We start from the raw sequence: 25,581 nt of genomic DNA, 5'->3' as shown, positions 1-25,581 counted from the left end.
CTCTTATTGTATGATTAAATACGTAAATAGCTCAAATTACGTTTGATAAATAGTCTTGTTCGTCTCCTGCACTTTTGAGTATATGAGATGAAGCTTTTGAGGTTATCGATTCTTTAAATTGTTCGAAAGAGTCCTCTACCCAGGCTAAATTTTTGGCTTCTTCTTCTTCCAGTAATTTATGCGCCAAAAGGGAGCCTGCCAATCTGACTTGAGTAGGATCATTAACACTCTTAACAGACATTGTAATAACTTGGGTTTTCTGTGACGCATGGTTTACATTGCTTCTCGCCTCTTCTTGTTTTTTCTGTTGACTGGCGCTATCGATATACTTGAAAAAAGGTCTCAGCTGTGTTACTTTTTGCATTGGAGTCAAGTATATTTGACCATTTGAAACAAAACCTACGTACTGTCCTTCATTCTCCACTGCTACGCCTCTCAGAGTTTGAATGTTTGCCTCGTTCCATTTTTCTTCAGCCTTTCCTTTATTATAAAATGCCGTTTCATCCAGGGGTACATCTAGCTCCCAAACAGAAGATTCACTTTTATACCTAGCAGCACTTACAAAGGGACGGTCTGCTGGTTTGGAGCCAACTTTCTTTGGCTTGTTTGCGTACTGAAATACATGTAAAACTTCGTCAAGCCCTGCTAAATTCAATGGGATTTCCTGAATCACGGGATCTTCATCTTCTTCATCTTCTTCATCTTCTTCATCCTCTTTATCGTCTTTATCTTCAGCTTCATTTTCTTGTTCGCCTTTGTTTCCGTTTTCATCGGCTTCTTCACTGCTGTGGTCATCATTGCCATTCATATCCACGTCCTCGTTATCACCATTTCTATCGACATTAGGCGGCACAGGCACATCTTCTTCTTCTGTGACGAATAGTGTGCCAGCTGAATTCATTATTGTATACTTTAATGTCGGGCCAGTAATGAGGTTATATAATCACTACTTCCCTGAAGCTAGTCTTTTTCCATATCAATTGATTTCAAACATTATCACTTATTTGTTGTGCGTGCCAGATAAAAGAAACGGTCTAAAATTTTTACAAAAAAAGCGATGAGATGAAATTTTATCACGTCTCGATGGAATAGATATAGAGACATTTCATATCAAAAGCGTTCGATATACGCTTGCTGAAGGGCTTACTTCACCTAGTGGAACTATTAGATACTCAAGATGAGTGATGACGATGTTATGCTCGTTAACTTCGCCACTGACGAAGGTGATGCCAGTTCAAATGCCAGACAGAACGTCAAAGTCGTAGGCGGGAAATGGAAAGACAGAAGGAGACTAAAGATGATGGTAGATGGGGAGCCTTCAAAGAGGAAGCGACTTGAGAATACACCTGAGATCGAACGAGAAATAAAGAAAGTCAAAGAGGCAGGATTCAGTTCACAGGAGTTTACTAGAAGGCCAGTACCTAAAAAAACGTCAAATGATACATCTCGCACGGCAGCTTCGACTGCTAACTCAAATATAGTATCGTCTTTGTTCACTTCGAATCGTGAGATGACTACCTCGGTAAATACTAATAAGCATGATGAAAACGCTCAGATCAACCCATCTAATGCGCCATTACTTGAAGATTCATTTGAAGCAATAGGCGTCAAGGAACCATTGGTGTCACATTTGGCCGAAAAAATGCGAATTAAGAAACCAACAAATATTCAAAAACAGGTGATTTCTCAATTTTGCTCCGCTACTGAGAAAGATAACGATCTGTTTATTAACGCTCAAACTGGGTCAGGTAAGACCCTAGCATTTTTGCTACCAATTCTGTCTCGTATACTTGATATGAACGTCAGAGTAGATCGTAAATCTGGATGTTTTGCCTTAATAATTGCTCCTACTCGTGAACTAGCGTCCCAGATATACTCTGTGGCATCCATGCTCACAAATAGTTGTCACTATCTCGTTCCATGTTTGTTAATTGGTGGTGAGCGCAAGAAATCAGAAAAAGCACGGTTGAGAAAAGGCTGTAATTTCATTATTGGTACCCCAGGGCGTATACTGGACCATTTGCAGAATACGAAAGTTATCAAAGAACAATTGGGTCATTCGCTGAGGTATGTCGTGTTAGATGAAGGTGACAAACTGATGGAGCTGGGTTTCGAAGAAACAATCACCGAAATCTTACAGATTTTACATGATGTCCCAGTTGATAACTCAAGTTTCCATGGTTTACCGTCACGTATTGTCCATGTATTGTGTAGTGCAACACTACAAGGCGGTGTAAAAAAACTAGGGAATGTTGCCTTAACAAATTACAAGCTTATTAAAAGTGGTAAAAATGCAGATAATGCGGTAAGTGAAGTACCGGATCAACTATTGCAAAAGATTGTTTTTGTTTCACCAAAGCTTAGATTGGTCACATTAGCTGGTATTCTGGATGGAATTTCAAAAAAAAGCAATCCAGAAGAAACATCTCGAACAATTGTATTTCTAACGTGTTCGGATAGCGTTGACTTTCATTACGACGCATTTTCCTCTAGTAATGGAAACTATCGTGCTTTGGCGGGTGATTCAGTAAGGCAGCTAACCAAGGGAAATACGATTCTACCGAGTTTTTCAGATGACGAAGATCCTGGCGTTATATTTTACAAATTACATGGATCTTTACCGCAACCCACAAGAGTTGCTACGTTAGATCATTTCAGTAAAAACAATGAATTCACCAAAGGCAAGCATTTAATCATGTTCTGTACAGATGTTGCAAGTAGGGGTTTAGATTTGCCTCATGTCGGAACAGTGGTGGAAATGGATCCTCCCTTTTCAACAGAAGATCATCTGCACAGAACGGGACGTACTGCTCGTGCCGGTCAAAAAGGTGAAGCTATTCTCTTTCTTTTCCCGGGTGAAGAGGAAGGCTACTTGGAAAGAATAAAGCCAAGTCATCCAAAGGGTTGGAAGCTGGTGAAATATGATGAAGAAATCTTAAAACCCGCTTTCGATTCTACCAACGTTAAAAGAAATGACAAAGAGTCAGAGAAGCCCCTAGAGAAAACTTTGGGGTGGGATACAAATGCAACTACGTGGCATTTGAATATTGAAAGACGGGTTTTGGAAGATCCAAATTTCAAATCTTTGGCCATGAAAGCATTTACAAGTCATGTCAGGGCTTATGCGACCCATATTTCCCAAGAAAAACAATTCTTTAATATCAAATTTTTGCATCTTGGTCATCTGGCAAAGGGCTTCGCCTTAAGAGAAAGACCAAAGGGTATAGCATTTCAATCTGCGAAGTCTAAGGATGATTCTCAAGGGAGGGCAAAGAAACCTTCAAGTGAGAGCGGGAAAAACAAGATGTTCCGTATGGCTCGTATGGCAGTAAAAGAGTCAGTAAGTGAGTTCAACTACTGACAAGTTCCCTCGTCATAAATCTCAAGTAATTCTTCTTTGGGTTCCTGAGTAGGTACTCTACAGCGGGTCCTAATTGCAGGCCGAACCAGAAAATTCATAAACTGAATAATGTGATTTTATACAATACATACTTCATTTATCTCTTGCGCATTACATGTACGTTATAAGACATGTAATTTATTTTTCAAATTACCTCCACAATCCCTCAAAAATGGCAGACACAACAGCTTCAAAGAAGAGCATTACCTAGCAGTTGAACTATTGTTAATCAGAACAGCATTAGAAGAAATCGTAGACGATATACTTTGCAATAGTTTCAAAAGGATGCAAAATAGACAAAGTTGACACTTTTATATTAAAACTGAAGTCCGAAGTTTCCAGGTTTTTTTTTTTGTGGGGTGAAAAATGAAACCAAAAATAAAAACGAGCAGGATGAAAAAACTGTTTATATTAGTTAATATTTCATTCCGTGTATGTTAGTGAGGGTCAGTAAGAGCTTTGCCTCATCCTATTTGTTTAACTGAATTCTTTTAAGTTCAAAGAACCGACCCCCGGATTTTAGGGCCACTATTTGCACATATTATTGGAAAAGAGTCCTTGTGTGTGACAAACAAGACAAAGTATTACATGCATGCAACTTGGATTCAGGACTTTTTCTTCTCAGTATGACTAAGAAATTACCGTTTGAGTTGAAACAAAAACGCAAACACATTCAAAGGGCATGCGTGTTTTGCAATGAGAAGCATCTCCAGTGCGATGTTGGTAGGCCCTGTCAAAACTGTTTGAAAAGGAACGTTGGCTACCTCTGCAGGGATAAGGTTAGGAAGACCCGGAAGCATTCGGGAACTGATGGCATTTCTAAATTAGATCGCAACCATACCGAAAATAGCTTAAAAACTACATCATTTATTGTGCCGGTAGCGCCTGTCTATTCTTCTGATTCTAAGGACAAACACGCCTTGTCCAAAAAAATAGATGATTTTCCTACTGAGATTCCAAGAGTTCAAAGTCTAAATACGCTATTGAACTGCGCTCAAACATCGTTTTTGGATCCTATTGTTCCGAGCTTGGATCTTACGAGTAATATACAACCAGATGACCGTCTCGATGCTAAGCAGAGTAAAGGGCTCGGTGACATGCCTCAGTTAGATTTTGATAGCATGTGGATGAGCAATGAGTACATGAAACTGGATGACCTCACCCGAATGTACTCTCAAGATAGAGACGAGGATATCAAGGTGGGTGATGACAAAACAGAAAAGGTGCCACCTCCACCCAAAAGATCCTTGTCCTCACAGTTGTTTCAGTATATGAACGTTGGCCCAACTATCTCAAAGTCAGACTCAAGACCTTTCATTTCACTAGAAATGGCAACGGCCAGCAGCGTTAATGAAGGTAAGAAAAACTCTGAATCCGCTTCAAGCTTTATTGACTACAGTGATGTAACGCCATATAGGCTAAGACAATTGATTAAAACTCCGCAGGATCTTTCCGAGAAGAAGTCATTGATTAAGCCTCATAACTACCGAGCAGCCTATAAGCAATTACTGAAATGCTTGTATAATATGTTTCTCGCCGGTTATTCCCAGGACACTGGCATGTTATCAGAACAAAATGAGGAGGCTAAACAGGCATTGAGAGACAAGATTCATTTAAGACGGGAACAATTGAGATATATAGCAACTTCGATCGTCCATCTTTATATGCCTACTTTTGTTACTTTGACATCAAATATGATTGAGGACGACTTGCTTCTACAAGAGGTAATATTACAAAGAACACTTTTAGAATACGAAAGTATGGCTAAGCTGGTTAACTGCACTCCTATCTGTATTTGGAGACGCTCGGGGGAGATTTGTTTTGTGAGTAATGAATTTCTTTCATTAACAGGATTCTCAAGAAAAGCAATATTGGATAATAGAAAATATATCATCGAATTTTTGGACCATCAGAGTGTGGTAGATTATTACGATTTATTTCATCAGACGCTGGCTTTTGGATCAGGAGGGAAACGAAAAAATGCGACTTCCAGTGGGGACGCAGTTTTCAGTGAGTGCAAATTATTAGTCAATAATGGTTTTTTCTTGAAATGCTCATGCTGCTGGTCAGTTAAAAGAGACTCTTTCAACATTCCTCTTCTGATCATGGGACAGTTTTTACCGATTTTTGACAGCGACTGAAGCGCTCAGTTACTTAAGTTGTTGAGGCGAAAAAGACTGAGCTTATTAACAGTGGCTTCTGCGTCGCATCATACCTGGATCGGAAGAAATCTCCTCTTATTTATTTTATACATTGTTAATATTCCTAGATACATACAGTTTGAATTATGCGATAAAATCCCAAAAATTGTGGTCATTATCATCAATTTGAATCCTAGATGTCATTTTGTTTTGATCCACATTTTTTTGTTTATAATTGGCTTTACTGGTAGAAGAATCAACATATCTTGGTGTTTCAAACTGTTTTCCGTATTTTTTATAGTCCCACACAGTTGACTGTAATGAGTTTTTTAAAGCAGCATTCTCGAGTTTAATGTCATTTTTTAATTCGTTCATCTCAAGTAAGTCCTTTCTATCCTCCTCGTCGCTTATTTCGTCCAAATCGTCATCTGAATGGGCAGTAACCTGACCGTTGTTATTTGAGACTTCGTTCATTGTAACCTTTCCGTCAGGCCCGATATTCATACTGACAACATATTTGTCACGTTTTCCATTTCTTTCTCTTTCTAATTTCTCAAATTTCCTGAGATTGCGTTGCTGCTTCTTAATCATTAAAGCCCTCTGCTCTGCACTACCCCATAAATCACCATCATGTGATATGCTAAAATCGCTAGCATTATCTATAATTTTTGTACGCTCAGCAGAAGTGTCTTGGAAATGGAGAAGCTTCTCAAGTCGTTCTTGCGCTTCCCAGAGTTCCGCATCGGTTGAATTTTTCTGCTTAGTCCTGCTTTGAATTTTCATTTCTTCCCTTTCATTGTCTTCTTGAATTTTCAACACTTCTTTACGTTTTCTCTCTCTTTCCTGCTGCCTTTCTATAAGATCAAATAGTTTATCTTGCTCCAAGAAAAGGTTTGTACCCATACCTGATGCTATTTTATATGAATTGGCATATCTATTCCTGGCATTATTTTTGTGCAATTGGGCAGTAGGAGCTACTGAATTTTTGGCGCCATTATTTAGTTCATTTTTCTCCTTTCTTAATGACTGTATAATTTTCAATTTTTCATCCAGTGGTAATATTTCTTGACCACAAAAGGAGCAATTATTCAAATGTAAACCTTCTCGTACACATATGATTTTTCCGCAGGATAGACAGTTGGGAGCAAGTTCAAATAATGGGTATCTTTTGCCTTGACAATTGCAAATGTATTTTTTAGAGTCTTGTTCGTTATGCTCTAGTTCTAAGAATTTCCAAGCTTCATCTATCTCTTCCAATAACTTCTGTTTCTGAGCCTTCGATTGTTTGGATTCTTTCAGTGGTTTTACAGTTGCTGAATTGCTAACAGATTTACCGTGTTTCTTAGTAGTGGATTCTTTCTTGCTGGCTTGTTGTATTTTATCTCCATTGGGAACTTTAGTTGGAAGCACTCTCGGTCTAGCTTCAGTCGTGACGTTTCTATCCTTTCCGGGCTCTTTCTGGGAGAGCAACTGATGGAACTTGATGACAAACTCAAAAGGGGCCTCTTCGTGACCCAATATATCCAGGAAGCCTTGAGATATCGCATCCGGATCGGATTTTCCACATTTGAGTACCTGTTCACAAAGAGCTCTAACGTCGCTTTCATCGAGGGGCAAAATCCCAGGAATCTTCCTTACTGCATATTCTATAGCTTGCGATCTAGTCATCCTACTCAAACACTTCGCAGAGCAGCTCGATTGATCTGTGTTTCCGCCTCCACTGTAGATTAAAATGTCACTCTTTTTTCAGATATCAATACTGTCAAAAAAAACGGCTGCCTCAAGATCAAAGCTACTTAAATTAAGTAGAAAACGGGATTTAAGCAGCTACTAATCTAAGATTTTGCTACTTAATTTCTATCGCAACAAGAGCCAGAAGAGTTACAGTCAGGAAAAGAAGTTTGCTCCAGAAAATTATCTCATCCGATCCTCAAACGCTCACGCCCGCATTTTATGGGCAGAAGCTGCTTGTCACCAAGACTCATGAAATAGCTCCCTACTCGGTAAATATGGAGAAAAGAATGCAAGAAACCAACATCGATATACTCCTTGCGGGCATAATATTGCGACATAACCTCCCGAGTATCCACGTTTCCGGCGAAATCATAACAAGAATAGCTATTCTGGCAAGATTGGCGGGTGCCACGACCTTGGAAATCTAGTACATTGGTCAGGACTAGCCATTCCAGATAGGATGACCTCTGCAGCTGCCTAAATTTCTATAACCTCCATCAATGCCCTAATGCTTTGCATTTCTTTATATTATACTCAAAACCTCTTTCAGGTCTCCCGGTCGGGTAATCTAAACCATTTTTTTTCTTCCAAAAATTTTTTTCAATATCCAACTATAAAAGGTGGTGAAATTTGTCTCTCTTCTTAAATCCTTCTTGTGGGACACATTTATTATTATCTCTTTTTAAAGAGACCAATCATCAGTAGTGGTTAATACTATCTCAAGATAATATTAATTTACTTTACTATAGAAACCTAAAGTTTCTTTCGTTTGTGTTCTTCCGCCCTTTGTGAAACGAGAGAACCATCTTTCCGTTTGGCAATAGGCTAGTTAATACTGGAACTCTGAATGATTGATTCAAATAACAATAACCCATAGCTGAATTGAATTTGACTGTCTCCAAACAAGACGGGCACAGATTCCATTTCGTTTCCGGTTTCTTAGATCAATATTTGTTTATGAAGAAGCATTTCAGATCCCATATGGGATTTGGGATGAGGTGCACGCTTTCAGAGGGTTGCGTAATGCAGCTTGAGAGTTTGAAAGCTTCAGTGACTCTTCTTCGTGGCAAGACATTTTATTCTTAATTTCAGAAGATAGTAAATTAGATTTCTTGATGACGTAAATTTCAGCTACTTACAGGTGGTTCATATATACAAAAGGGACGAGCTTTATTGTTTCGGCTGTTGACTTGTCGGTGATGCTGATGCTGGCCCTTTGTTATTGAGCTTTTCCTTTTCGGCCAGTTCCCATTTTAGTCGTTCCGATGCTCTGTAGATCTTACTTTGCAAATAAAAACTACCACCTTTGGCCTTGTCATTAATTTCGAATAGGTATTTGAATCGTTGGTTAATCTTGTCTATGTTCATGTCTTGTTCTCCTTCTATGTTCAGAATTTTGGAGCTCTCGTCAAGAGTTATACCACCATATTCAGCTGATGCAGCTCTGCCTCTTGCTGCACTGGCACCCTGTTTAACAGATTGGGCAGCAGCTTGTCTGTAAGCTTCCGCAAATGCTTTACCAAAAACGCTGGCTCCCGTTATGATAACCTGGATGAAGGCCCTGTGAGCCATAGCGACTTATTCTTTGAGATCGAACTAAGTGAAAAGCTCTTAGAGGCTCAATATTGTGATCTACCATTGAGCAAAGTTCACGAAGGTTTCTTAATGATAGTATGTTTTTTTTTTTCAGACTGCAAATATCGTGAAAGCCGAAGGTACCATCCATACGTATGAAAAGATGAGAAACTAGAGATTTGTTCGATGCGACATGGATTAGAGTAGTTATTTAACTTTATACAGTTGTTATACTTATTTGCTTTGTTTCTTTCTGTAGTCCGCAAAGCTCAGCTTTTTCTTGAGTGGTCTTCTGTTATGGTCTGACAAATCTGCTAGACTTGATGCGCTTGAAGAATTATTCCTCTCGTCCAACTTGGAGACGCCATAAGAAGAGAGAACCATTGGTGGTGCGTTCATGATGGACTGAGACGCATTTTCGGGTATGGATCTTGCTGCAGCTGTTGGAGAACTGCCCAATGTGCTGTCTCTATATTTCGTTTGACCTGTACCAGTGGTGTAGTTTGATGAATCCAATCCAACTGGAGTAGTACCTTTGTCACTTCTTAGCGGTACCTCCAAAACGATTGGAATTGGCAGTAAGTCTATATCCGTTACATTTGATTCATCGTATTGAGACGGGTTTGTAATTATGGTCGACTTGATGGAAACAGCTCCAACTCCACCATCGGGGAGAATTTCCTCTTTCTTTCTATCCTTTTCCATTAGTATCCATTTATATGGTCGATCATTCGACTCTGCGCCGTTCTTTAAAATCAATGGCACTTTCAGTGAGGATGGTTTAGCCTCAGTGATCCTTGATTCTGTGTCTAAAAAGGCCAATTTTTTGACATTCAAATCCGCTATTACCCTTGGTGCTTTTATTTGATTATCTTCGCTTTCCTGAACCAATCTCGTTAATATCGGCGGTGGCCGTCTTTTTTTTCCCTGGTATTGATTTAATATTTCATTCAGTTTGTATCTGTTATTCATTTTTGATTTTACCGATTTGTAAAGATTCTGGGAGAACTTCTTAACTTTCAAAAGATTACAATCTTTGCTATTGCCACATGCGCAATCGCAAGAGCCTAAAATGGTGTGAATAGAGTGTATCATTAAATACTTGTCTGGCTCATTTAATGATTCTAAAGTTGCCGTACCGTTCATTATTTGCAAAATGGGGTGTCTCAAATCCCATTGCCAATTCATATGTATCTCTTCACCTTTTTCAATTTTCCTTTTCGCTCTTAATAAAAATTTAACTTCATTTGTGGCAAGTACCTTGACTGTTGCTATTTCTACATTTGGTTTGCAGCACCGTCTAATATACCTTGCCATGTTTCCGGAAAGTCTTGCATCAATACACAACGGCAAATGTGGATGGAAAAACAATTTTGGTTTCGTTGTTCCCCAAATCCTATAGTGATTTCTCAAATCTGATATATAATCTCCCTGAAAATAAACCTCACCAGTAATTTCACTAATAAAATCGTTTTTTTCACAGCTTTCGCCCATATAAACTCCCAATTTTGTGAATCCAGGAAATATTTTTGAATTACCAACTTCTGAATAAGGTTTAACTTCCAAAGGCAATGATTCGAATGGCTTACCATTATACGGTATGACCCAATCATCATCATTGTGTTTGTCGATAAACATTTTCATGTACTTGTCCTTGTATTCGCACGAAGTAATTGGCAAATAAGTAGCCGAATACGCATCTTTTGCACTCAAATACGTTACATTCTCGCTAATTTTTCCATTATTCTTCTGTGTTGTCTCTAAGGATACGTTATCGTCTTCCCGTCTTCTTTTTCTTCCAGTGTCATCTTCAAAAGTGCCATTTGTACCATCTTCCTTGGACACATTATGACTCCTGTCCCTAATTACTCTTTGAGATCTACTATTACCACTTCCACTAATATTACTAAACTCGCTATTATCATATTTATTACTGTTGTTATTATTACCCGTTTTATTACTACCTCCGTCATTATTATAGTTAGAATTTGTATCGTTACTCTTACCCGTATTTGTATTATCCCTTATGTCGTTATCCTCAATATTGTTATCACTTTTGCTATCGCGTTTTGTTCCTTCGTATGCAAATTGTGAGTTAGACGATTGTGAGCTATCCAGATTGGGCTCTTTCAAATACTTTATTCTCTCTTGTTGCTTCTTCTTAGCTCGTTTGACATCAAGTTTTCTTGGATCACAAACATTACAAAGGTACTCCTCCGGAGCTGTGGCGCTATCCTTGATGTTATAGCACACAGCATGCTGCCATCTGTTACAATGGTCACACTGAATAGTAAATCCATCATCATCATCGTGGCCACAAATGCACGATATCACACCGGCATCTAAATGAACAATATACGAATCTGGTACGGGCCATTCCTTTCTCCTTTTGGATCCTTTTCTACTGCCGCTATCCCCCCTAGACGCATCTTCTTGCGTGTTCTTATTTGCACCACGAGTCTTCAAAGGCAACGGAACTGTTGCAGCAGCGGCCAAGGCTGCTGCTGCTACCATTCCTTTGTTATTGCTACTGCTATTGTTGCTACCACTGTTATTACTACTACTGCTCCTAGACGGTGCACCATTCGATGGTATAATTTCATTTCTTTCATCCTCCAATAAAGCAACGGAAGCGGGACCGGGCGATGCCAAAGGATTTCTTGGGGAAACTGTACCACTACCTGTGTTGGACCTTGTTAATGGCAAAGACTTAAACTGGGAATGAAACTGGTCCGTGTTTTCATTTCGTGCCGAAGAATTCGAGGGATCTGTTGTTGAGGCCTGGAGGGTACCCGAAGTAGAATGATCATGGCTGCGATCATGGCTATGATTATGGCTGCTGCTATTGCTATCACTTCTTGTCTTGGAAAACATAAGTAAAGTAGAGGCGTCTTCGAGGAGTGACCCTTCCATGGCCTCCTTTGAGGTTGTTGCTGACATGATATAACGCTACTTCTACCGATTTTCTCTAAATGATACCAGTAGTAGTATGTTCTTCTCCAACTTTAGGGCCTCTCAAAAAAAAAAAAGATGTGATTCTCCTAACTTAAATAATAAAAGTGAAAATAGTCGTATTTCGCATTATAGTTACGTCCTTCTTGGAACACAACCACTAATTAGTTATATCCTTGCTCGTTTGTTCTGCGTTTAAAGAAAACTCGAGGGCCGTAAAGTACAAAATAACAAAAGTGAAACAGCCAAGCTGTGATAGCACTGGTCAGAGAGTAATATGAAAGAGCTTATGGCACCTGTTCTATTGTAATGTGAATTCAGTAAACGATCAAACTCAACCAATTTTGTCACGTTCGTTTAATTAGATCATTAAAACCACTTCTTTCTGTTCGTCGTCGTAGAAAATGAAAAATCAAGACGAGTTACGAAGAACAAGGAACACAGCACAGGAGTGATTTTAACAGCAATTGAGTCAAGCGAAAATTAAATATTTTGCTATGCTGTAACTCGAATTAATTATTAAACGATGAACTGGTCGTTTTTTTGATTCTCCCGCGATATCAAACAAACAATGACAATCTTTTCCTTGTCTTCCTTGAATGCGATGCATCGTGTGGCTATACGTTACGGCAACGAAACCAACAATACGTGAATAAAAAAAATCTCCGGGAATAACGGTATTTTTTTTTTTTCCTATTGGGTTCCTGTTGACTGGAAACGAGCTGATAAAATCGAATAAACTTGCATCGTAAAATAATCATGTGAAAACACAACTGCAGATGACTTGCAGGTTCTAATCAATCAAGATAGTTGTTTCAAGCACCCATTAAAACAGAAATAAGGGGGATAAACGCAGGTTAGCTTTAAGAAAGAGAGTAATGGTTCCAATTTGGTAATGATAGAATCGTAGCTAGCTAATTAGTATTGTAGTACATTTTTAAAATGTCTTAAAATGTAACATTCCCAAAATATACTTGCTCCTGATGTTTTTGACTATAATTTGAACTTTCGTTCATATTCTGATTCTGGTGATCATTTTGTTGGTATTGAATATTTCCTCTTTCCAATTCTAGTAGTTGTTTGTTGGTTTCCTCAGTCATTTGCTCCTTCGAAAGGAAACTTCGTGGTATAACATTCGAGTATTGATTATTGACATTCGTATTGAAAGAATCGTCAATTGACATATTATCCAAAAGTTTCTTGACCGGTTGTAATGTGCTAATATCATTACTGTTGCAATTATTGAGTACGCTAGTATCACGATCAGTGCGAGGACCATGATGGGAATGATGATGGTGAACATAATTTGATTCAATTGGTATTGTCATTGTATTAACAATGACATTTGAATTTGTAGTTGTACTATAGTATTGCGAAAATGAATCTACTGGATTTTGTTCATCAAAAGTATCAATTTCATTGGCTAAATTCTTGAGACTTTTATCATTCAAATCAAAATCAATATTTGATTGTTGCAAAAATTGACCATTTTCAAAAATTGGTATTTGACATAAAGCAATATTCTCTGCAATTTCTTTCGATATATCAATTTCATCATCATCATGACGACGATGGTTATGATTACTCAGAAGTTCATCATTGCTATCATTACGATTAATATCATTCATTGGATTGATATTAACTATTTTATCAAACGATGAACGTTTTTCGTCATTATCTTCTCTTTGATTTTTTGCGTCATTAATAATGATATCATCATTATTATTGTTTTCATTCTCATTTTCATTCTCAGCTACACTTCCAGTTTCATTTTCGTTATTCAATGAGTGAACTTGATGGGCTTGTTGGTGTTTCAATAAATTTTCAGAATGGAAGATTAACTTCCTTGAGTGATGATTCAAAGAATTTTTGTTTGAACTTGTTGAGGATTTCACTCCAGCAAATATTAATGTTGGCTCTATATTATTTTTTGATCTTTTAATAGAAGGTTCTCTTTCATCAAGAATTGTATCATGGAAAAATTCCATCGAACATAACTGACTAACATCAGCTCTTTCATCTGGGTCCCATTTTAAACACAGCTTGATAACTTCAATTAGATTTTTCAACTGAGAACTTGAGATCAACGAATCTAATCCTGAACCTTCAATATATGGAAATTTCATATTTAATCTTTGAGCAAATTCTTTTGCGTTTTCCCATGAGCCGCCGTGAGAAATATAATTAGAAAGTATTGATTCATCTGTTTTATGGGGAGTACCTAGAATCTCTAAAATTTTCCAGATTTGATCCATTTCATTTGAACCAGGAAATAATGGCTTAAAAATTGTGACTTCAACTGCAACGCAACCAAATGCCCAAATATCTAATGGTGTCGAATAATAGCCGCTACGTAATAAAATCTCTGGTGATCTATACCAGCGAGTAGAGACATAAGCAGTATATGGGTTTTTGTTTTGAACATGTCTTGCTAAACCAAAATCTGCCAATTTAACAATATAATTGTCAGTATATTTACCATCATTGAGCCATTTTTTATCAAAATATCTTGTACTTGCACTTATCAATATATTTTCAGGTTTCAAATCTCTATGGAAAAAATCGTGTTCATGAATATGTTTTAGACCAGCTAGTATTTGTGCTAGAATGGATTTCAAAGATGGAATTGAAAACACTCTGCGTCTTCTATGTCTCATCATTTGGTATAAATTTTGCTCCATGCATTCCATTACGATGTGCAACTGGTAATGCTGAGAATCGATAAAAATCTCAAAAATTTGAATCAGATGCTTATGCGCCGGTATCGATAAAATAAATTTGATCTCCCTAACGCGAGTATAGTCGTGCAACGTCGGTAACTTGGTCATCATTGTTTTGATAGCAACCAAGCGTTGCGATTTGCTAAAGAAATTCTCGTGCTCCATTTTTTCCTGATTCAACAGCGTATTTCTGTAAAAAGACGGTTTCAATCCGCTGCCGCGAGGTTCGTTAATCTTTCCAAGATCTATCTGAGCCTTGGCGAGCGAAACGCACCCAAAAGACCCATTGCCGAGCTCTTCGACTATCTGATACCTATCCTCAATCGATCTCAACGGGATGTAAGAGGGTGGATTGTTCACATCCGGAGGAGCTGCAGAGTCCTGAGAGCTCCTGTTGCATACTCTGCTGATCATCTTGTCACCCTTGGTAGATACCATAAACGATCCCAACCAAAGGCTTTCTGTAAAAATGCCGGAAATACCCCAAAGGAAAATTTCCTTCTCAACGATAACCTACAGCTGCCAATCTTCGCCTAATACCCTGCCCTATATATATATCCAATATACCTATAAGTATGGACAGACCTCGAAACCACAGGCATATGTATCCAATAAATGAGACTCAAGTTTGCAAACGGTCACAAAAACGAAACGAATCAAATTTAGCCGCTGATGATATCCACCAGACAGCAGATGTCCGGACCCCAGTGTCCGAAAATGAAACACCGAATCTCACACCGAACGGCGCTCAAACCCACAATCCGAAACATGCATTTTATACGCCAACAAGCGGGTAACCGTGCCTCTTAATTGGCATCACAGCTTTTGCCTGGCCAGAGCCATTCATCGCTGCTGTCTGCACGGCTGTTTCATTTCGCGTTTCAAATCCTCTTCAGGGCCGCTTCAGAACTCTGTTTCAGATTACTCTCAAATCTATGAAACATCATACTGTACGATACCAGCTTTTTGGTCGCAATTCCGCCTTCAATGACGAAATGTACAGAACAAAGAAACGTCAAAATGCGAAAAAAGAACAAAAAAGAAAACGGAAACGCATACTATCGTATTACGCAAGCGCTCCTCTCGAGGGTCAAGAAGGCCCATCCATAACATAATGAGCCAACAGACAGCAGACACCATCTAGATCGATTGGTCGATCACGATGGCAGGGCCATGATCGCAGGACAATGATCGATCGATAGAGTTCATATAACTCGGCTGCAAACATCAGAGTTATAAAAGGATATATTTATAGAAGTATATATAAGTGAATACATCTTGTGTTGTAGCATTTCAAGGATTACATATTTTTCCAGGCCAAACGTTACTTGAAGTGAACTGGGAGAGCAGGAATCTTGACTGAAGAAGTTCGTGATTGATAAAGATGGTTTCAGGAGGTGATAGAAAGGGCAAAAAAGGTCCCTTTTTCCTAGGGCGGACACCCAAAGTGCATTCAGGAAGCTTTGAAGCTTCTGACAGGACACACGGTGGTGATCGCAGTGGAGATTCCGGCGCAAGCCGCTACGAAAATTCAGACTCCGATCTAGATGAGGGAGCAGACGGGTTGGCTCCCACTAATGCCATCGATCCCGGCATTCCTTCGTTTGCAAGACGGCAAGGAAGGAGCGGTCAGCACGATAAATTGATTGAAGAAGATGCAATGAGGACTATAAGGGATACAAGCGGGATGTACGATGAGGAGGAGCTTGCCAGCAGCGGAGATGAAGAGATGGATCACAAGTACCGCGAGAAGATGGCGAGACTAGCACGCAATGGATCGAGCTCGAGTAGCCACTCTTTAGACTCTCGTGCGGGCAAAAATGTGAGATTTCAGAACAGTGCGGTGGAATATGATGACGAGAAGTCAAAAGCCAGTAGCCAGAGCCGCGGAGAACGCGATAGAAATGGAGATCGAGATGAAGATGATGGATGCTACGACGAGGTTGATGACAATGAGTCTCTGGAGACGACCGAGTCAGGCAAGTTCGACCATTTCAAGAAATTTTTCCATAGAAGTGCTAGTCAAGCACACAGAGAAAGTGGGCACCACGAAATGCGGAGTTTGAAAGGAGACGATGATGAAGATGACAATGGATTTTTGTCCAAGCTTGTTAACAATATGTCACAAAGTGCCGGACTTGCTCCGGGTTTCCCCACCGATACAAACGGCGCTTCCAATAACGATGATCTAGAGCGCGTAGGTGGCCAGGGTGATATCCCGATGACAGAGTTCAATGATGAAGCACAGCAGATTGTTCAACAGCACTCCGTATTAAATCCCAAGCAGAGGAATGAAAGAAACGCGGATTCAAACCACTTGGAGCCAGACATGCATACGGATAGATCGTCTGAAGGTGATACGATGCGGGAGGATTCCTCATTCGTTGCACCCCCCATGGAAAGTTACACATTCAATATGGGGAGTGATGGCGAGGAGACTGACGATTATGACCCATTCATAGAGAATACGGCTTATGTGGCACCTCCGGCAAGAGTAAGAGGTGGTGTTCTTGGTTCATTATTGAAGCTTTACCAAAACGAGGATCCCAATTTGACTCAATCTCAGCTTTCTCTGGACGATTCATCAAAGGGATTTTCGGACTCTGGTGACGGTTTTTATTCCGAGGCAACTACACCACGGTCTTCAAGATTAAAGTTACCACAGGGTGCTGCTAATTTGAAAAAGCTTAAAAATATTCCAAAGAATATTCCCAAAAGTTTGCATAGTCGTAATAAATCAGCGAGTAAATTGGACGAATTAGATGGTAGCGGCAAAACTGATGCGTCTTTGCCAACCTTCAAAAATACAAGGCCAAAGGGCAAAAAAGCTAGAATACCGAAATTCAAAAAAAGAATGGCTGCAGAAGCAAAGATTACCGTTCACATCGCAGATTTACTCCAGAGACACAGATTCGTCCTCCGTATGTGTAAGGCTTTAATGCTGTATGGTGCACCAACTCACAGATTGGAGGAATATATGGTTATGACATCTCGTGTGTTAGAAATTGATGGTCAATTCTTATACATACCAGGGTGTATGATTGTTTCCTTTGGCGATGCAACTACAAGAACTTCAGAAGTGCAATTGGTAAGAGTTGCACAAGGTTTAAATCTTTGGAAATTACATCAAGTTCATTCAGTCTATAAAAAGGTTATTCATGATACAATGAGTGCCGCTGAAGGTAACTTGCTGATAGATAAAATTTTGCAAGACAAAAACTTGTATTCCCCCTGGATTTGTGTCTTCCTCTACGGATTCTGTTCAGCTATGGTTACACCATTCGCGTTTGGTGGTGATTGGATCAATTTAGCAATCTCGTTTTTCATGGGTTCTTGTGTTGGGTGTTTACAATATATTGTTTCACAACGTTCTAACATGTATTCAAATGTTTTTGAGGTTAGCGCTTCAATTGTTGTTAGTTTCTGTGGTAGAGCGTTCGGTACAATTCATCATTCTAAGATTTGTTTTGGCGCAGTTACCCAGGGTTCATTGGCACTTATCTTACCGGGGTACATCATTTTATGTGGGTCATTGGAATTACAAAGTAGGAATTTGGTTGCTGGCTCAGTTAGAATGTTTTACGCGATCATCTACTCATTGTTTTTAGGTTTCGGTATCACACTTGGAGCTGCGTTGTTTGGATGGATGTGTGCAGAAGCTTCTAATGATGCTAGCTGTAACACTGGACTAATAAGCCCACTATACAGAATTCTTTTCGTTCCAGCATTTACAGTAGGAATCTCCTTGATCAATCAGGCAAGTTGGCGACAATTGCCTGTTATGGTTGTCATATCATGCACTGGATATGTTGTAACATATTATGCGGGCAAACATTTTCAGAATTCAACCGAATTTACAGCAGCTTTAGCAGCTTTTGTTATTGGATTGATGGGAAATCTATATTCACGAATATGGCAAGGTTTAGCTGTTTCAGCAATGCTGCCGGCAATATTTGTACAGGTTCCATCTGGTGTCGCTTCGCAAAGCTCCTTATTGGCAGGTATACAGAGTGCTAACGAACTGACAAATCACGGCAACTCTACGGGTGGCACGGCAGATTTGTCTTCATCGATGGCATTCGGTGTCACTATGGTTCAAGTCTCAATCGGTATCACTGTTGGCCTTTTTGCATCGTCCTTGTTCATATACCCATTCGGTAAGAAGAAAACAGGGCTATTTAGTTTGTGAGAGATGATCAAAATGATGAAACATAAAGTGTCAAATCTCCCTATATATATTCAAGTTCATAAAATTCTTTGGCATGATCCTTTGTAAAGTTGGATTGAAATAACATATTCGACTTCAATAGAACGAATAATAGTAAATTGCGGCTATGAAATACCTGAAACTGGCACATTTTTACTGATAGCGCTGGTGTTCAAATAGTTTCTGTTCACGTGCCTGATGTTCTCTTCTCTTTTTTTCAATCTTGATTTTTATAGAAAATTTTTTTTCACTATGCGATGAGCTTGAAAACCAGAAAGTCTTAGTATTTAAGTTGAAGATACTCGAAGACCATATCATTTGAGAAGTACTTAATTTGGATCGTTGAACCGATTAGATATAGGGGGAATCTTCTGAAACGTCATGTCTTCACTCCAAGATCAACTAGCTCAGATATCAACAAATAATGCTACTGTAGCTCTTGATAGAAAGAAGAGACAAAAGCTACATTCGGCGTCATTAATATATAATCCCAAAACCGCCAGTACTCAAGATTATGATTTCATTTTTGTAAATGCACTGGATTCCTTCAGGGAATTGGTTGAAGTGGACCCAAAATTTGAAATATTTTCAAAGACATTATTTTCCGAGACATCAATGTCGATAGATAGAAATTTGCAATCAAAGGAAGAGGCTTCCAATTTGGATGGCATAATTAACGCGTACCTCATGCTTATTTCGTCTAGATGGCATCTAGCCCCCACATTACATGCTACGGAATGGTTAGTGCGTCGTTTCCAAATTCATATCTCTAATGCGGAAACATTTTTACTTTCAACTATCAATTACTATCAGACACCAATTTTTAAAAGAATTCTGAATCTAATAAAATTACCGCCGCTTTTCAACTCGCTATCAGGTTTTGTAAGAAGTGAGGCAAACCCTTCAAATATGACTATTGTTAAATTGTTCAATGATATGGACTTTTTGAAGTTATATTGCAGTTATTTCAGCAAGTGCATTAAGCAGAAAGCCACTTACACAAATCAGCTATTATTTACTTCATGTTGCATTATCAACTTAATAGCTTCCAATTGCAAAAATGAAACGAAGTTGAATGAATTGGTTCCTATCATCTTGGAAATGTCTGCGAAATTACTAGCTTCTAGCTCAGTCGACTGTCAAATTTCTGCGCACTGTATATTGGCCGTGTTTGCAACAGCACTCCCATTGAAGAAGGAAATAATCATGGCTGCTATTGAGACAATATTATCAAACTTGGAATCCGAAAAAGCTAAAAAGTCTGCTCTAGTAACAATATGTAAGCTCACACAAACACTGAAAGGGCAAGGAAATGTGGACCAATGGCCTGCTAGAATCTACAAACTGTTTGATTCTAGATTCAACATAGATGAATTTGCAAAGTTTCTTATTAAAACTGATTGTCCGGCTTGTGATAAATTTACAACATCTTATATTCGTTCAGTTGCAAGATATGATCAGACAAAGCTAACATCAGTTGTGAATCTGCTGGAAAATTCGAAATTGGAAAAGTTTGAAGTGAGACTTATTATTACCGATTTGATTCACTTATCAGAGATTTTGGAAGACAAATCTCAATTGATTGCTCTATTTGAGTATTTTGTGTCAAGAAATGAGGATTTGGTACTGAAGTGTATCAAGGCCCTAAACATTAGTCGTGAACTTTTCGAAATCAAATTAACAACCTCTCTTTTCACCAAAAATGAGGAAGCATCGGAAAATGATGTTATGAAGGCTCTATCTATTGAAAAGGTTGCTAATAGGAATACCCAATCTTTGTCTTTCAAAGATTTTTTCGAGAAAAACTCCACGGCCATATATACGAGCGATAGGTCTCTGTTATCTGAGTCCGATAAGTCATTTGTCAGGCTGTTACCACTATTCGTTGAATCAGTTAGCAAGAATTTTCCAACTGGCTTATTTTTATCATCATTTTTGACTACGCTTGAAGCTAAGATTACTTTCCTATTGAGAATAACGGTCTCCCCCGCAGCACCCGTGGCTTTGCGACTGCTGTCAATAACCCAACTATTTAAGTTTATCAATCAAATCGATAGAGAATCGAATGTCTTCACTTTAGTACCATGTCTCGTTTGTGCACTCAGTGATGTTTCCAGAAATGTTAGAAGCGGTGTAAAAAAGCTTCTTCTTCAAATTTCCAAGAGGCCGTTCACGAAGCACTATTTTATGGTGAAGAGACTATACGGGGAAGGTAAAGAAATTCCAATGTTAAATCCGAAGGATGTTGAAAACTGGCTAACCGGCTTTTTGAATGAGTATATTGTTGATAACTGCGAAATAGCAAACATCGTTATTCCAAAAAAGAATGAAAAGGTTTACTTACTCTTCTGGGCGCAACAGGCCTTAGCAATGCCTTTGCCTTTGCCAAAAATGATTATGTGGCGCACACTCAAAGAACACCCCACTTATTCTGGTTTGCACTGTACCATATTCGAGGACTTCTTTTCAACCTATTTGAATTCAAGAACTGAATGGAAAGAGCGTTGCAAGGACAACAAGACCGACTTTGTAAAATTCGAAAAAACTCTGGCAGAACTGATTTCCCCCAAAGGAGCTCCTGAATTCATCATAGATTTCATTATCAATGCTCTTAATTCAAATTTTGAATCTTTGGCCAATATAGTTGCTGAGAGGCTTGTGACAATTTTTGCTTCCTTAAAGAGCAACCAACAACTTCAAATTCTGCAAAGCACTTTAGAAGCTGCAGCGGAAGGAAATCAATGCTACGATGTAGTTGGCACTCTCCAATCGTTGGCGTTGAGCACTGAGACTTTCGTTTCCATCCTTAATAAGAACAGAATTCATACTGACAGTGAGGTTGCCGAACTCTCGAAAAGAAGAAGAAGACGGTCTTCAACGAATAAAGCGGTTTTACAGAAAGACGAAGTTTCTCAGCTCGCGGAAATACATTTAAGAAAGCTGGCCATTATCTTGGAAATGCTAGATAAATCAAAGGTTGCCGGTAGTACTACACTGTTATCAACTTTACTCTCGCTGCTCTCAGACCTTGAGACATTAGAGAGGGATGGTGGATTACCAGTAGCTTATGCTCAGGAAACTTTGAGTTCCTGTATGCTAAATACTATCAATTCTCTGGAAGAAAATAAGGGAACAAAGCTTAAGAACGTCAGAGCCGATGTAGTTGTCTCCGCTATAAGAAGCTCCTCGTCACCGCAAGTCCAAAACAAACTGTTGTTGGTCGTTGGAGCGTTGGCAAGCCTTGATTTAGAAACTGTCCTGCACTCTGTCATGCCGATCTTTACTTTTATGGGTGCCCATAGTATACGTCAGGATGACGAATTCACAACACACGTAGTGGAAAATACAATCAAGACAATCGTCCCAGCATTACTGGCAGGTAGTGGTGAAGATATCTCGAATGAAACGGAATTTTTGTTGATGAGCTTCACAACTGCTTTGCAACACGTTCCAAAACACAGAAGAGTCAAACTGTATGCTACTCTAGTTAAGGCCTTCAACGCCTCTACGGCTATAGCTCCCTTCTTGTTTTTAATCCTGCAGCAATATTCCACTAGTATCACCAGTTTCAAGATAAGCGAGGGGAGAAGTTTCGTTGAGTTTACTAAATCTTTTCTCACTAATTTTGACATCTTAGAGCAGTTGAATGGTTGGAATAAATTTTTGTCCTTCTTCAAAACCCTCATTGACATCAAAAAAGATCCAGAGCAAAAAAGTGGTGCAAAACCTCGAGCATTGTTCACCAACGGTATACTAAATTTATCGAGAACAGAATTACTGACATTAATTCGTAATGGTTTCAATTTTATCGACAGATGCCTGGAAGAAACTGAGGTTGGATATTACGATATTAATGGAAGCTTCAAGGTTAAACTATACTCTTCGTTACTGGATACCACAAATGAACCCATTTTTATTAATAATGTCCGATCAAGTTATGGACAGCTCTTGCAATCTATTTTGAGTTTCATCAACAGTTCCAACGAGTCTTTTTCGCTTTCGAACTCTGATGAAATGGAATCATCTTCGGAAAGTGACAATTTCCACGAGATTGACGAGATTGACGATGTAAAAAATGTCTTATTCCATCTATTAAGTCATATTTTAAATGTTCTACCAGTTGAAGATTTCGTTGATTCTGTCCTTCCATTATTGACTGACAGTGTGAACGCGGATATAAGATATCACTTAACGTTGGTAATCGGTACTAAGTTTGACGGTGAGGGACTTGAAGCGGCTTCCACAGCCAGCAAAGTCGTTGAGGTTCTTTTGGAAAGAATATCGACCGAGAAGGCTCATTCAAATATCGTTCAAGTTTTATTTAATACTGTTGGTTCTTTGGTAGCTAAATTTGGCTCTTATTTAGAGAACGCATTATTAGTCAAGGCTTTAGATTTTGCTACAAAGGAACTCGATTCTCCGGAACCGGAATTGCTGGTCTCCTCTTTGACGGTAGTGACAAGCAGTATTGAAGCATTGGGCCCAAAATGCATTGCGTTCTACCCAAAAATCGTTCCACCATCGATCAAAATTTTCGCACTGTCCCAACTAGATGATATTGAATTGAAAGAGCAACTACAGTTATCTATTTTGCTGTTATTTGCTGCTATGATTAAACGGATTCCTAGCTTTTTAATGTCGGACTTGGCCAGCGTTCTCAAGATTACTTTTCTGGCCAATGAAATTGAACCTGCTTCTAGGTTGTCTGTCATTTCTCTAATAATAGACAATATTGAATTAAAAGAAGTTTTGAAGGTATTATATAAATTGTGGACTTCCTCTGATGAAGTAAGGGAAAGTTCAATCGCTGTTTCTCTATTTCTGAGTGCTCTAGAATCAACCGTTGAGTCTATCGACAAGAAGTCTGCCACTTCGCAATCACCTATTTTCTTCAAGCTTCTATTGCATCTATTTGAATATCGATCGATTAGCAGTTTTGATAATAATGCCCTGAATAGAATTGAAGCGTCAGTTTACCAGATTTCCAACGCATACGTTTTAAAATTGAATGACAAAGTGTTCAGACCCTTATTTGTTATATTATTGAGATGGACATTTGACGCTGAGGGTGTTACCAATAGAGCTATCACTGAAGTTGAGAGATTGACCAGCTTTTTCAAGTTTTTCAATAAGCTGCAAGAAAACTTGAAAGGAATCATAACATCCTATTTTACTTATCTCATTGAACCAGTCAACAAATTATTGCAAAGGTTTATATCCCGGGATATAGTTGACGTCAATTTACGTCGTTTGACACTCAATTCTCTGACTTCATCCTTTAAGTACGATAGAGATGAATATTGGAGGTCTACTGCACGTTTTGAACTAATATGCGAATCACTTGTAAATCAATTGTCCAACATAGAAGACGTCGTCGGTAAATATTTGGTCAAATCCATAGCATCATTAGCCTCTAACAACAGTCGCGTAGACGAACACAATAGGTTCATGCATAAACTATTAATGGCCCACATGATTGCAACCTGTAGATCGAGCGAAAAATTGTGGACCATCAAGACTTTTAAACTCATTTATTCTAAGGTAGGTGAAAGTTGGTTGTCTTTATTACCACAATTAGTGCCAATTATTGCCGAGCTACTTGAGGATGATGATGAAGAGGTGGAACATGAGGTGAGATTAGGGCTTGTGAGGGTGGTTGAAAATGTTCTGGGTGAACCGTTTGATAGATATCTCGATTGATGAAAATAAAAGTAGTTTTTTTTGTGTAGTTTAATTCATAGAAAAGTCATATTCATAAGAGAAAACCCGTGCGAGTTACTATGCATGAAACGATAAGAATTGTTATCTGATAACATTCGGCATGTTTTATTCAAGGAAGCCTATCACACATACCTATTTCTTTTTGTCATAGAAGGCTCTCCAAGAAAGTAGTGAGGTCTAACGCTCCGTTAGTAAGGTTTTATTGACTGCTATAGATTATGATTTACTTGGAAATGCAACATACCTGCTGCAAATAATGAGAAGCTACGAAGCCATATAGAGGACACTTGAAACGATTTAGCCGCTCAAGATTGGCCTAAGTATGCGGTTCCTCAACATAAAGTTCCAGTGTCCTAGAACAGAATCACATAGCGCAACTAGATCGAGCTATTCACTCAAAGTAAAAGCAAGTGCCTCTTGCTAAGACTTGAGATAAAGAGGTAGCTTTTTCTGGTTGTATCCTAGATGGTCTAAGCTTGTCTGCACCAAACGACTATTCAGAGATTGGCAGGAATACAAATGTATCCAAAATATTTTCACAATACTTAACCCCGTACTGATGCAATGCATCAGATCTACGGAACTCTGAAGATGATCGGCTGCTAATATCGGATGTGTCGTGACTACACATCAGAAAGCCAAATTCGATAGTTCGTAGCAATAGATTGGAGTTTAACTAAGCATATTACAAAGGGATATTTGAAGAAAGTGTGGGAATACACATCAGTCAAACGAAAATGTCCTTTTCGAATAACTATTAGGAGGGTTCGACAGCAGCTACCCTGGTGCACTTTATTCATTATGCATGTATGAAACTAGAAGGAAACCTTAATGGCTCATGCCCTTTCGCATTCAAAGAATTGTAGGCTATCAATGCAGAGAGTTCAATATTGCTATCGGGATACACACGCTTAAATGAAACCATTTGAGTGCGGACTTTTTGATTCTTTAGATGCTGTCGATAAAGGTCCCGCTCGAGGTTCGAATGGTGAAGATGGCGAGATAGATGGCGAGAAAGTAAGTTGAAATTTCAAAAAATGACGAATTGTCTCTACAGCATAAGATACACATGGCAATCGACAAAAAAGCATAAGAAAAGGTGAATTAACTCCCGTTGGCAAGCCAGTAAGA

The 25,581-nt window shown here is 38.8% G+C and overlaps 9 protein-coding genes across 9 annotated transcripts; 4 read left to right on the top strand and 5 right to left on the bottom strand.

Moving 5' to 3' along the window:
* Window positions 1–31: 31 nt before the first annotated feature.
* Window positions 32–901, bottom strand: RPC37 (DNA-directed RNA polymerase III subunit C37; the record flags this gene model as incomplete). The annotated part of the gene is made up of 1 exon (XM_037290601.1): window positions 32–901. The coding sequence occupies one exon, from the start codon at window positions 899–901 to the stop codon at window positions 32–34; it is 870 nt and encodes a 289-aa protein (XP_037146496.1).
* Window positions 902–1,177: 276 nt separating this feature from the next.
* DBP7 (putative ATP-dependent RNA helicase) lies at window positions 1,178–3,361 on the top strand (the record flags this gene model as incomplete). Its single annotated transcript, XM_037290600.1, has 1 exon — window positions 1,178–3,361. The coding sequence occupies one exon, from the start codon at window positions 1,178–1,180 to the stop codon at window positions 3,359–3,361; it is 2,184 nt and encodes a 727-aa protein (XP_037146495.1).
* Window positions 3,362–4,026: 665 nt separating this feature from the next.
* On the top strand, window positions 4,027–5,541 carry GSM1 (Gsm1p; the record flags this gene model as incomplete). Its single annotated transcript, XM_037290599.1, has 1 exon — window positions 4,027–5,541. The coding sequence occupies one exon, from the start codon at window positions 4,027–4,029 to the stop codon at window positions 5,539–5,541; it is 1,515 nt and encodes a 504-aa protein (XP_037146494.1).
* A 144-nt stretch (window positions 5,542–5,685) lies between these two features.
* RQT4 (Rqt4p) lies at window positions 5,686–7,209 on the bottom strand (the record flags this gene model as incomplete). The annotated part of the gene is made up of 1 exon (XM_037290598.1): window positions 5,686–7,209. The coding sequence occupies one exon, from the start codon at window positions 7,207–7,209 to the stop codon at window positions 5,686–5,688; it is 1,524 nt and encodes a 507-aa protein (XP_037146493.1).
* Window positions 7,210–8,445: 1,236 nt separating this feature from the next.
* PAM16 (import motor complex subunit PAM16) lies at window positions 8,446–8,847 on the bottom strand (the record flags this gene model as incomplete). The annotated part of the gene is made up of 1 exon (XM_037290597.1): window positions 8,446–8,847. The coding sequence occupies one exon, from the start codon at window positions 8,845–8,847 to the stop codon at window positions 8,446–8,448; it is 402 nt and encodes a 133-aa protein (XP_037146492.1).
* Window positions 8,848–9,084: 237 nt separating this feature from the next.
* Window positions 9,085–11,790, bottom strand: HG535_0H00920 (uncharacterized protein; the record flags this gene model as incomplete). The annotated part of the gene is made up of 1 exon (XM_037290596.1): window positions 9,085–11,790. One exon carries the CDS (start codon window positions 11,788–11,790, stop codon window positions 9,085–9,087), a length of 2,706 nt encoding a protein of 901 aa, XP_037146491.1.
* A 959-nt stretch (window positions 11,791–12,749) lies between these two features.
* Window positions 12,750–14,960, bottom strand: IME2 (protein kinase IME2; the record flags this gene model as incomplete). The annotated part of the gene is made up of 1 exon (XM_037290595.1): window positions 12,750–14,960. One exon carries the CDS (start codon window positions 14,958–14,960, stop codon window positions 12,750–12,752), a length of 2,211 nt encoding a protein of 736 aa, XP_037146490.1.
* A 946-nt stretch (window positions 14,961–15,906) lies between these two features.
* PRM10 (pheromone-regulated protein PRM10) lies at window positions 15,907–18,711 on the top strand (the record flags this gene model as incomplete). The annotated part of the gene is made up of 1 exon (XM_037290594.1): window positions 15,907–18,711. One exon carries the CDS (start codon window positions 15,907–15,909, stop codon window positions 18,709–18,711), a length of 2,805 nt encoding a protein of 934 aa, XP_037146489.1.
* Window positions 18,712–19,110: 399 nt separating this feature from the next.
* Window positions 19,111–24,429, top strand: UTP10 (snoRNA-binding rRNA-processing protein UTP10; the record flags this gene model as incomplete). The annotated part of the gene is made up of 1 exon (XM_037290593.1): window positions 19,111–24,429. One exon carries the CDS (start codon window positions 19,111–19,113, stop codon window positions 24,427–24,429), a length of 5,319 nt encoding a protein of 1,772 aa, XP_037146488.1.
* Between the last annotated feature and the right edge of the window lie 1,152 nt (window positions 24,430–25,581).

The sequence above is a fragment of the Zygotorulaspora mrakii genome, chromosome 8 (assembly GCF_013402915.1).
Source record: "Zygotorulaspora mrakii chromosome 8, complete sequence".
Classification (NCBI taxonomy): domain Eukaryota; kingdom Fungi; phylum Ascomycota; class Saccharomycetes; order Saccharomycetales; family Saccharomycetaceae; genus Zygotorulaspora; species Zygotorulaspora mrakii.
This window is presented reverse-complemented; position numbering and strand designations above follow the sequence as displayed.